General features: G+C 44.1%; 1 protein-coding gene across 3 annotated transcripts in view; it reads right to left on the reverse strand.

The window, feature by feature from the left end:
• The window catches only part of LHCGR (luteinizing hormone/choriogonadotropin receptor), a 28,712-nt gene extending 16,815 nt beyond the window's left edge, over positions 1-11,897 (reverse strand). Inside the window, exons 1-5 of one of the 3 annotated variants that reach the window (XM_085218873.1) lie at positions 11,711-11,897; positions 5,401-5,472; positions 2,441-2,515; positions 679-753; positions 80-154 (exon numbers count right to left, since the gene is read on the reverse strand). In XM_085218873.1, the coding sequence (XP_085074999.1) occupies positions 80-154; positions 679-753; positions 2,441-2,515; positions 5,401-5,472; positions 11,711-11,856 (443 nt within the window). In that variant the 5' untranslated portion in view covers positions 11,857-11,897. Of the gene's footprint in view, positions 1-79; positions 155-678; positions 754-2,440; positions 2,516-5,400; positions 5,473-11,578; positions 11,638-11,710 lie in introns of those variants that run through there. The other 2 variants (XM_010706641.3, XM_085218872.1) reach the window with 2 other exon arrangements.
• Between the last annotated feature and the right edge of the window lie 1,010 nt (positions 11,898-12,907).

Consider the following 12,907-nt stretch of genomic DNA (forward strand, 5'->3'; position numbering starts at 1 on the left):
GGAAAAAGAAGTTACCTGCCAGAGGTACAGGTGCAAGATAGGATGATTCACAGCTGGGCAGGGGTGGGCCTTCACTTACAAAATAAAATGAGCTTCCGAGGAGAAGATCTGAGTCAAGTCTGGGAATTCTATTATTCCGGTGTTACAGATGCTCCTAGAGGAAAGCACAATTTACAGGAGGGAAGGTTACCAGGCTGGTTGCAAGGAGAGGCCAACCCCAAAGGTACGTATGTTAAAATGAATGATAAACATAATTTTTAATTAGTTCTAATGGTGCTTTTAAGATCTGTGAAAACCACATATAGCATTCTCAAGCAGCATCCTGGAGTAGCAACATATTTCCACATTAAGAGTACAGAAGATGTCTTAGTTACTCCTTTTCTATCTCATCAAAATGAAAGTTTTACTCTAATAAGCACTAAACAGAGCTCATTAGCAGACTTTGCTATTGTTTTATCCATTGCTGCTCTGCCTTACGTTAGTTTATTTTCTTGCCTTTTAAAAAACTTTACCACTGGTAAGCTGCATATTAATGCTACTTTAAATGATGTATGAACTTCTGGTGTGCTGCAGTGTGTGAAGAACTTCTTTTCCTCATAATTTTTTTTCTGTGATCTGTCCACTTCTTCATAGAAAGAGAAAAAAATAAAACAGAAAAGAAATGAAGTACTTTCTTACAGATATTTCAGCCTTGGAAGGTTTCTGAATGCTCCGTCCTCAATGTGCAAAAGATTTTTTGTGTTCAGGATTAATCTGTAATGAGGGAAAGATATGCTAGTGTTACAATTGTTACATACTTGGAAGGACCTGAGTGTGGCTGGTGGTTGACCTTGCTGGAGAATTGCCATGTATGGAATGTGATGGAAGGCTCTCAGGATGTGAACAGACATTCTAGAAATGCACTACAAATGCACTGATAATAATAATAAAAGGTTATAATGGCTAGGTAGCCAGAAAAAAAAAAATAAACCAAAAAACCCAACAGTCTCCTGAGTTTGCATGGCTCACTGCACTGAGTTTTCTTGGTTTGGATATCCTGGTCGCTGGTGGGTTGGTGTTCTGTTGCTTCTTTGCGATCCATGCTGGGCTCGCAGCAACCTACCAAGAAAGGTTCTGCTTTATCACTGGCATTCTATGCACAATCAAATAACCTACCAAACTTGGGCCAACCCAGTATTAAGATCTACTGGACTGGATTGTTTATGAGGTATAATTTAGGGCAGATGTTTTAGGAGGAGTCTCACTGGATATGAATACAGCTTGGGACTAGGTGGGAATGCAGGACTTCATTACTTACCTGATGGCCAAATGCACTGACTGCTGTTTTATAACTTACTCTTCTATATCTACATACACAATGAGATATCATTAGCGTTAATAACCTGAGTCTCCAGGCTGCCAAAGATGAGCAAACCCTAACTGAACAGCTGTGAGGTCGTTTAGCATATGAATTTGCAAGGAGAGTTCAAAGCCAAGAGCTGCACTGAACACACTGCCCCTGCTCTTCCAGTAAAAGTGGCCTTGACTGCAGCTTGAGACAACAAGCGTGAGACCTGCAGAGTATTGAAGATTCAAACAGGTTTTCCTGCTACTCTCCTGCAGCTCTGTAATAGTCTTTCTTAGCTTTCTTGTTTTGGCAGACAGGCAGATGATGAATGCATCAGCTCAATCTTTTATTTCTTACTTAAACCCACCATTGATTCTAGTGGAAATCTGACCCAGTAGGAGGTGGACAAATCTGTCTCCTGCTTCTTTGAGCAAGCATCTTGCTCTGATGGAATTCACATAAGTGGGAAAAAAAAATCCCATGAATTTGTCCTCGTTCACTCGTTGCACTGTAGTTAAAATACTCACTGATCATGCTGTAGGGAAGAACGCAGTGATGAGGTATTTAATCAAATTTATAGTTCCCAATTTCACTAAATATTTCAGAGCATTCTCCTAGCAATTGCTTTAAATCACATGCACTCAGACGCCTGTGCTAGGCAGGTCAAGTTTAAAATTAGTACATGTTCTGTTTGAGTAATGTTTCAGTGCTCGAAAGAAGAGCTGCATACTAAGCATATTCAAATACATGGGTTTGAAAACTGCATCTACAAAAAGGAAGATTTTGTTTTCTTATTGACTGATTTCTCTGCTTAGAAAGCTCAGCACTGTGGTAGAAGTAAACACAGAGCTCCAGTCGTGTCATTGAGGTACTGAAAGGAACTGGGCTTCATATACATAGATGTCTTTGCATGATTCAGATCTCCAAGGCTAGAGCCTGCATAGAGCTTGTTACTTCATACAGCACTTTGGACAGAAATGTTAGTCAGAACAGATCTCATCCAAAGCCAATCAAAGTAATGCAGGAAGATTTGGCCTAGGGATACTCTTCTGTCGGCTGCTCCTTGACGATCCTATATCACAAGGTGGATGCCTTTTTTCCACCACGGCTTACATTTCAGACAAAGCGGGAAGGCTGTCGAATGCACTTGCTTCTATTCTCTCTAGGGAGTCACTCTGAGAGATTTCACTGTAATGGAAAAGACAGACACAAAGCAATACATTAACAGAGGAGATACCAGAAACCAAGTTCCTACTTACATTTGCTTCTTTTATATGTGGCTATTTAAGCCTCCAATCAATTTTTGTTGTGCAGCAATGTCCTTGCCTTGCCTCCAAACTCTAAGTCAGTTAGAAAGTGCAGCGTTTTGCTACCTTGGCAAAAGGTTATGGCAACCATCTGGAGTAAGGATCTCCAGAGCAGCCAATCTCCACTTTCTCAGTACATTGTAGATAAGGTAGTGACTGAGGGCTGAATGCAAATGGAGTCAGCTCAAGTCTGTGAGCCTTTTGGTCCCACTTAATGTGTTTGTTTGCATGGACAAGGATGTAGATAATTATGTATGAAACCCATAAAGTCGTGGTGATGGACATCTAATGCACATAAGTACAGACACACAAATATGCACTCAGTGCACTTTATATAATAATTGTTGGATTTAAACGCTGTTTTCATTACATCGTGGAAAGTTATGGAAGTGGCTCTTTTCCATCATTACACAGATCAACATGATTGTTTTCATAGGCATTACATGATTTTCACATACCGATGCTTCTATTCCACACATACAGTTAAGAATGTTGCATACAGAGAAAAAAAATCACTTTGGTGATGCCTGCCAAACGCCTTCTAGATTAAGTTTCAAAGAGTGACACAAAATTGACTCCTGAAAGTAAATAGTATATATTAATGCATAGAGAGGGGAAAGGTCTTCAGAACAGCATTTTCTCTTGACAGAATTGACTGGAACAGCACAGAAACTGTACCGAAGATTATACCCTGTCAGTAAAGCATAAATACTTTTTCTAAACACTGGAACATGCCTATAGAACTGGAGTCACTGTTGTCACAGCTCTGAAAGTTATCTTATTTGAAGTGTGATCACAATAAAACAATTCCTACGGATGTTTATATAAAACCCCTTAGACCACGATGACCCTTAGACCTTTTTTTATTTGAAGTGGCAAAGGGGAACGCATACCAAAAACTATATATTCAGTATATTTCCTACAGAAATACTCATGATTTTCTCCATCATCAGAATTCAGTGAGATAGTTATTTTTTTTTATAGTACAATGGTTATTCATGAATAAAAGATGGATGCAGGTCAAGTGGTCTCTTGATGGCCTGATTCAAAGAGGCTCAGGGCTTAGCTGCATGCACTGGGTTGGATCAGGAACTACTTGTAGGACTTGAAATAAAAGGCTCTTTCAGGACCAGGGTCTGAATTATGAGACCCCAGATCTCATGGTTCTTCCCTCAGATCCTTCCTACTCTCCACTGGCTTTCCACTTACATATGTCTAAAAGAGTTATGACTGTGACAGTAAATTATCATTTGATTTGCAGTTGGTGATGAGTTGCCAAATTGATGATTTAGAGATTTTCAATTTAAAAATATGCATTTTTCAAAGTAACACTGAATCTCAATAAAACTGTGTAGTACTCTATAGATTTACATCAGACAAACACATCGATTTCTATGCTGTTAATTTGGAGAGATGTATTAAAAAGACACAAAGAAGTCAATTCTCTTATGGAAGAGAAAAATGTCAATGAACAAAACAGCCTCTGTGAAGAATGGGTTATGCATGCAGTTTGGGAAAAAATTAGCAGCAAATCATATAGGTAGAAGACAGTCATTAGATTTAAGTTGATCTCCCATCTAAAAATGCTAAGTGATTATTACTCATGAAGATGAAGTGCCATTAGCTCAAACTGTAATACTCTGCTCTAGTTGAACAGACATGGACATAGTTTAGGTTTAGTTTTTCTACTCATTAGAGCTGCAGAAACACAAAAGTTTATAATTTGGCTGAAATTGTTTAACCATTGAGCACTAAAGGTGAAACCAGTCCAACTGAGGATTTAGGCTTTTGCATCACCCTTATCCTTCAATTCTTTGTCTTCGTGAATGCACTGTGAAATGCACCTGTATTCTCTTTTTGTCTCCTGGAAAATAGATGTTGTAACATCTCATGCGTATTTTAATATCTGATATACCATAGTTTTTATAGATGAAGAAGGCAAGTCTAAAATCTGCACCTAGAATAGTTAGTGGCATTATCTGTGCTGCTGCTTTTAGTTACTGGGGGAATTGCTTCTGAATTGCACAGGTGTGTCATCAGCTTTGCCTTTCGATGAAGACTTCATACAGACAAAACAAAAAGTAATGAAGAATCAAACTTGCCATCTTTTAGTTGGAATAATGACAGAAATAAGGGTGGGACTGGTCAGCCCAACCTTCTGGTTGAGCCCTTCCTATAAAACTGATGCAAAGTTAAGCAAGGAGAAGCAATGCCAACCTGATGTACAAAGTTGCCATGCTTGTAAATGGTAATAGCCAAGAAAGGGTTCAGTCCTACAGATCCTCTTCCATGCTTACCTCTCAGTGCAGAACAGCAAAAAAAAAAAAAGTCATATTTGAGTATTACAGAACTGTATAATCACAGAATACCACAGCTATCATTGCAGAGATAACACTTTATGATAGTTTTATACCTCCTTTGCCAGTCAAAAATGCCTTTCATCTGTTATCAAGCAGTATCCAGTTCTCTCCCATGTGCTTAATGTTTCATTACATGATCTGTTAAACCCCTGTCAAAAAGCAATACCTTCTCAAATCATGTTTTAAAGATTGTTGACAAGAGATGACTGGTATGTAAGAACAGCTTATCCTTTCCTAGAGAGCGTGGGTAGCTTTTTTCTTTTCTATGAATGCATTTTTTAGGAACACATTTTTATTTTTTTATTTTACTTTACAATAATGTAAATAGAGACTTTTGTTTTTGTTTAGTTAAAACTTCCAGCAAGGCACTATTATAAAGAGTCTCTGGAAAATGTTGCCAACTTACATGATGAAGGCATCTCGAAGTCCTTCGAATGCATGTGATGGGATCACTTTCACAGGAAGGTGAGTGAACGACCTAAGAAAGGAGCAGAAGGAGGACAGGGTTTTAAGGCAAGGGATTTCCTTGTTTACAGCCTGTACACAATAAAGCATAGGGCCCCTTTATTTTGCCTGCAGATCTTTGTATATCTGGGGTCTGACCCATCTATCATTGATCCTAGTGAAACAAATTTGAAGGCTGCTGGCTCAGTTCTTTAATAGCACAAATTTGAGATGAATATGGTCAAATCAATAATAATCATAAACTATTAAACAAATGTATAACCTGATGGAAATGAGCTGCTATATTCACAGTCAAGTGAAGCTACAGGCTATTTAAGGTTATTTCCTTTGGAATAAGTGGCTTTCACATAAGGCTGTACAACATTTGTTTCAGGTCTCAGGCTGTGTGCAAGTGCTAAAGGAGATCTGAGTTGGCCTGATGATTTAATTATTTATATTAAATTGCAGCAGACTGATTTGCCGATTAAAAGCAAGTGTGCGTTTCCCTTTTTAATTCTTTCTTTACACTCACTGAGATACTGAGATGTTAATGGTCCTGTGGGAGACAGATCTGCATTTTGCCATCCTGCTCTGCATCTGAACTATGGTGCCAATTCATACAGCCATGGCCATGCCCTCCCTGATAATAGCCACAGGAAAATATTTAACATACTTCAGGACATTATCTCTGTGCAAACAGATAATTGCTCTCTTTTGTTTTTCAAATTACAGATAGCTAGACGGAGACATCTGCTTACTATCCTCGAAAACATGCTGTCAGGGTTTTTTGAAATGTTCCCTTGCTATTCATAAAGCCTATTTTTTGTTTTTGTTGTTGTTGTCGTAATTCTTTGTATAAAGACAATTTAATAACTTTACTGGACAATTTGATGGATGAGGAATTGGTTGAAAGGCCACAGCCTGAGGGTTGTGGTCAATGGCTCTATGTTTAGGTGGAGATTGGTGATGACCAGGGTTCTCCAGGGGTCCATCTTGGAACTGTACTCTTTAATATCTTTATCAGTGAGATAAATTATGGGATTGTGTGCACCCTCAGCAAGTTTGCTGATGACACCAAGCTGCATGGTGCAGTTGGTACAGCAGAAGGAAGGGATGTCATCCAGAGGGACCTTGAGGTTCAACATAGCAAAGCGCAAGGCTTTGCACTTGGATCAGAGTAACCCCAGATATGAATACAGACTAGGAGAACTCCTTGGGAGCAGCCCTGTGGAGGACGTAGGGGTCTGGTAGATTGATAAGCAACGTGGGCTAGCAGTGTGTCCTTGCAGCCCAGAAGCCCAATGGTATCCTGGGCTCCATCAGAAGAAGAGTGGCAGCAGGGGCAGAGAGGTGATCATCCATCTCTATTCTGCCCTCGTGAGGCCCCATTTGAAATACTGCATCCAGTTCTGGGGCTCCCAGCATAGGAAGGGTGCGGAGCTGCTTGAGAGCACCCCAAGGAGGGACACAATGATGTTCAGTGGGCTGCGCACATCTTCTTTGGAGACATGCTGAGAAAGCTGGGTTTGCTCAGCCTGGAGAAGAGAAAGCTATGTGAAGACTATTATAGCCTTCCAGTAATTCAAGAGAGATTAAAAACAGGAGAGAAATCAACTTTTTTTGCATGGATAGATTCTATCCTAAAGGAAGGGAGATTTAGATTAGATGTCAGTAGGACATTTTTCACTGAGAGAGAAGTGAGGTGCTGGATCAGGCTGCCCAGAGAGGTTGAGGATGCCCAGACCCTCGAGGTATTTAAGGCTGGGTTGGTTGGTGCCTGTGACAGGGGGTTGGAACTTGATGATCCTTGAGGCCCCTTCCTACCCAATCCATCCTGTGATTTACACACTATCGTGGCAGGCTGTCATGCATACGTAATGTTTGGGGTTAAATCAGTCTAGATGTACTATGGAGACTGGTACCAATTCCTTGATGCAATACAACATGATCTTTAGCAAGTCACTTATTTTCTTTGCACTGATTTTCTGCAAGTAAAACAGGTAGGGGAACAGTGTTTCCCTACCTTATAGGGGTGTTATAAGAATATGGATGTTTTTGACACCACTGGGATTGGGCTCCACCTGTCCCTACACAGATGCTGCCATACACATTATTTACCCTGAGAGAACAGAGATTTGCAGAGAATCCTGCACTAGGGATTGACAGGCTGACGAAAGTACCTTTGGGAAGGAGCAAAATGTAAGAGCTGAGAAATTGCAGCTGTGGCAGCCAGAACCTCTTCAGAGCTGTACCATCAGCTAGGGCTGCTTGGAAAACAGAACATATGTATTTGTGACAATGTCTGCACGCACACAAAAAAAGGCAAAAAACCCCACAGTGCCTGTCCCCCTGCATGCAGAAGGCCTCTGGAACAGTGCTCCTGGCTTTGCCACCACACTGATGGGCTGAATTCAAGGTGGGATGAACCAGCACTTTGATAGGTACTGTAGTTAAACTGCATGAAAGCACTTAATCCATCCTGTATTTATACTTAATTTTGTTTTGAATTCTTGCAAGTTCACCTTGATAGCTGAACTCATCTGTGAACTCATCTGTGTTGGTATTACCTTGACTCATTAAGCATCTCACAGAACAGCAAGCACAAAGGAAAAAGGCAATTTGGACTTTCCTCTTAATCCTTGTAACAGTGATGTAGCACACGGAGAGTGTTCCGCATTGACAAAGATCTTCCATTCACAAAAAGGTGAAAAATGCTTTCAGCCTTTTCTTTTCTGCTTTAGTTTTGCTGCTTGCATCTCAAACCCTGCCTGTGCTAAGGGAAACAAATGCATTTAGATAGCTCTTTCCATACCCCAGACATTCTGGAGAAGATCCTTTAGCTGCTGAGCAAAATCCAGCTGTGTGTGTGTATAAACATTTAAGTTAGCAGAGTTTGGCTGTTTGGTGCAGGCTTAATTCTGCCCAAAGCCCAGAGTAAAGCAAGACCTCTGCTGGGCCTCTGCTGTCGAGCGTGACTGATGTTGGTAGCACAGAATGAAAGTCAAGCAGATGCTGGCAGGAATTATATATCGATTTATTTTGGATAGCACTCAGAGTGTGATGCTCAGATGTGACCAGTGATTCATCTCAGAGCTGGAGAAGCTGCTGACAGAAAAAACAAACTGGGTTTTATAAAGCATTCGTACCCGCAGCTTTCTCAACTGACTTGTATGGCCTCTGAAAGAAGGACTACACCCCTTTTAATACACGATACCAGCACCAGTTTGAAAGAGTTCTGTTAGTTAAAGGATGAGAACTTTTGTACATTTAAGAAAAGCCAGTTAGCTTCTTTCATGTCTAATACACAATAATTTATGGGTACTCGCTGATTGCATTCAATGGCTGGCAATACTGTGACTTCAGATAACCATGAAGCGTTTTATCCTTGGCATCCAGATGAGGTGCACAGAAAGGAGGAGGGAGGCAGCCAGCCTGCTGGGCACTGAGCGGTGCCTCACACTGGGTTTTCTAGGCAGCTAGGCATGAAATTGCCAGGCTAAATACGAGTATCCAAACACCATGTGGCATGCAACCACATAGGGTTATCCATATTTCTAATGCCACAGAGGTGAACTGACAAGGTGGATTTTTGCTGAGTGACAGACATTTTAGTCCATGGTGTCCTTGATCTTAACTCAGAAGTATTCAGAGTATTTACTGAAAATCAGACTGAAAACTCGCCATTTTCCCAGGACTTTTATCAGCTTCTGGGTGCAGTGTAAATTACGGACGCTGATTATTAAAGCCCTGTAGACCAGGCACTGTCCACCTGCAATGGGAGCTAAGATGCTGCATATACCTCACAAACAGCCAAAGAGTACATTCAGGTGATGATGGGTGACAAACGTTATATCCTACCAAAGACATTTTGGCCTTGAAACTAAATTCCAGTGTCAGTCCCCACAAAGCCAAATATGCCTCAGTGAAGACATGACAGAGACATCCACTTGTTCAGCTCTTGGCCCAGAGCTTTGGGTTGGGTGCCTGGCACTCACTGTGTGCTGCACATTGTAACGCAGAAGCCCTGCACACGGGGTACACAGCCAGGTGAACCTCACTATAAAAGGAGGCTTTCAAAGGAGCACAAAGGAATTAGGGATCTGACACCTATTATGGCACAGGAAGAGTTGGGTGCTTCTCCATTTAGACTTAAATCAAAGTTTGCATATGAAGCATGACTTCTCTGAGGTCTACACAGTGGGACCAACATAAGGAGATGGGGCACCCCAGGCAGCATATTGGAGCAATCTGGATCAGTGTGGGTTTTTTTTCCCCCAAAATTATAGCGAGTATTTGCAAATGCTACATTTGGAACAGGCTGATCTTTAAGGCTCCTCCCAACCCCTACCAATCTATGAATCTACGATACACCACAACTCCTCTGGTGCACCCAGGTACAAACGTGACACAAGTAAACTTGTAAGACTTCTTCTCGTACATAGAGCTGTGCAGGTGGGGAAGAGAGATGAAGAGAGATTGGTACAGTGTGAAAAGACAGAGACAATGAAATGAAAAAGCTGGGAAAGACTTTCAATTTAAACGACTGCATGATTCTGTGATGGGTTATATCATGAAAGGGTGGGAGAGAGGGAAAAACAACACCCAAGTGCGCAGATGAAATGGAAGGTATTCAGCTCCCAGCAGAGAGCTCTGCACCAAAACCAGGCACTTCTGGGTGTAAGAGGGCATTTCCAGGAGATGGACATATCTGTGCAACTGCAGATTGAAAGAGTGAGGGATTTTTTTTTGATATCTGGATATGATATTGACTTTTAGAGGATACTGCAGGGATCAAAATCTCGGTTGAACTCTTATCTGACTGTGTGGCAGGTTTCTGCAGCCAGCCTCACAGCTGGACTCTGCAAGCAGCTGCAAAGCTGTTATAGCAAAGGTTAAAGAGGAAAACCCTTCTCTTTTCCTTGCCTATCACCTACCCTGCTGATCTGAGTAAAATATAACTGATAAGAGGCCCTGTTATCTGTCTCAACCTGGTCACGGGGGTGGGGTGTGGATTCTTTTTGGAGCGGCAGACAGAAAAAAAGGAAGAGTACATCAAAAAAGAAAGTGGAAAAACCACACCAGTTTGGAGCTGCTGATAACCTCTCTGGGCTGACATGTTTCCAGAGAGATGTACAGCACCCTAATGAAATGCTAGAGTTCTGCAATGCCTCTCCTCCCCATATGATGCTGTGTGGGACCCTTCCCCTGCCAGCACCGTAAGTGTTACCAGCACTAGGGCAGAAATGGACTTTGCTGCAGTCACTATGGAGGATACTTCCAGCTCCCTGAGCTTCCTCTGATACTATGGTAACACAGGGACATGGGGAGGGACAAACTGAGGACAGAGCAGTATCCAACACCTGAATTCAGGGGAACTAATCAAATGGCTCTGAACTAACACAACTTGGTGTTTCTTGAGCGTATCAATTCTCAAGCTGGGAAGAAAGGAATGAGCATAGCAGGGATGGTATCATCCCTGGGGAATTTCAAGAGCAAGTCAAATTTACAAACAAATTGCATGAAAATGGAAAATATCAGCTTTGTTTCCGAATAGGGCATAATAAGAAAAATCTCACTCAATTCCTGCTCAGATAGCACAGCTGCTGTTTCTGGGATCTCTTGGTTATCTGCTGCTCCTCTAACGCCACGTTTTGACGCTGGGGTTGTTTAGATAAGTGCTGTAACTCAACTTGTATACTGCATCACAATGCTCTGATACATATCGTGTACTGGCCGTGCTCTGCCAGCTGGGGAGCTGGGATAGGGTGAGGGAATCCCCATGACTCCCTTTGGGTGTAATCCAACCCTGGTTCCCAGAGAAGCATCAGTCAGGGTGGGACCGCCCTGCAGAGACTAATCAGCCCCCAACCTGTCACTGGTTTGGGCATCCCAAAGGTGCAAGGAGCGCTTCTGGGAGGACCAGGGAGCTGCAACTGGGACAGGAGCACAGTGAGGGATGCTGTGCTTCAGCTCAGAGGGTTCTGGGTTGCACAAGATCTGGGAGAAGGCGCGTGCGAGAAGTCAGGCGGGTCGGCGAGAGACAGAAAAGACAGCAGATATCGAACCCGTTCGATCCCGTTCATACAAAGTTACTCGGGCCACCGCAGGGCGCTGTTACGGGATGCGCAAAGTGACTTTACCTTCCGCCCCAGCAGGAGAACACAAAAAGTTCAGCCAAGCGCATCCGCACCGTTTCTTGCCATCCCCGACCCCGCGCCGTTCCGGGCACCCAAGTTCCCCACAGGACACCCCCGGGACCCCGCGGTACTTACGCACGGGCGGGCGCGGGGCGCGCCCCCGGCGGCGGCGTAGGGCAGCGCAGGGCGGGCTGGGTGCAGGCACAGCGCTGCGGGCAGCGGCCGCCCCCCGCGCCGGGCAGCAGAGCGGGCAGCAGCAGCGGCAGCAGCGCGGGCAGCATGCCGGCAGCACCGCGCCTCGCTCTGCTGCTCTCGGCCGCGGCACGCGCCCCGTTCCTTGCGCCCCGCCCCGCCCCGCCCTGGGGCGTGCTCGCCACCCACCGCCCGGCCCGCCCGCAGTCGGATCTGCGCTGGGGCATTCCGCGGTCCTCTGTTTGAGGAGGTGCGGAAGTGATGCTGTCCCTTCTGGAGGTGTTAACTGGCCAGCGAGAGGCGTTTGCCTGGTGAGGGATCAGAGGGAGGTACCCCGTGGTGAGGGACTCGTTAAGTCTGCGGTTGGCACCAAGTTGGGAGGAAGCGTCGATTTGCCTGGGGGCAGGGAGGCTCTACATGTGGGTAGGCTGGATCGCTGGGCTGAGGGTAACTGTATGAGCTTCAGCAAGACCACGGGCTGAGTCCTGCACTTTTATCACAGCCCCACACATCCCTACTACAAAGTGGCTGGAAAACTGCACGGAAGAAAAGGTTTATAAATATCTGAGGTGTGGCGGCCATAGCGGTGAGGCCAGTCTCTTTTCAGTGGTACGTGGAGACAGGACGAGGGGAAACGGACATAAGCTGCAGCACAGGAAGTTTCGCACGAATGTGCGTAAGAACTTCTTCACGGTGAGGTGACGGAGCACTGGAACAGGCTGCCCAGGGGGGTTGTGGAGTCTCCTTCTCTGGAGATATTCAAGTCTCTCCTGGACGCCTACCTGTGCGACCTGGTGTAGGGAACCTGCTTTGGCAGGGGGGTTGGTCTCGATGATCTCTAGAGGTCCCTTCCAACCCCTACAATTCTGTGATTCTGTGATTCTGTGATCTGGAGGTGTTAGCTGACAGATGGCTGAGCATGAGCCAGTAGCGTGCCCAGGGTGGCCGAGAAGGCCAATGGCATCCTGGGTTGTATCAGAAATAGTGCAGCCAGCAGGAGCAGGGTGGTCATTGTACCTCTCTCTGTACTTGGGACTGATGAGGCTGGATCTCGGTACTGTGTTCAGTGTAGGGCCCTGCACTACAGGGAAGGCAACAAGACCCTGTCTGTCCAGAAAAGGATCTGGAGCACAAATATGA

The sequence above is a fragment of the Meleagris gallopavo genome, chromosome 2 (genome assembly GCF_905368555.1).
Source record: "Meleagris gallopavo chromosome 2, MGAL_WU_HG_1.1, whole genome shotgun sequence".
Classification (NCBI taxonomy): domain Eukaryota; kingdom Metazoa; phylum Chordata; class Aves; order Galliformes; family Phasianidae; genus Meleagris; species Meleagris gallopavo.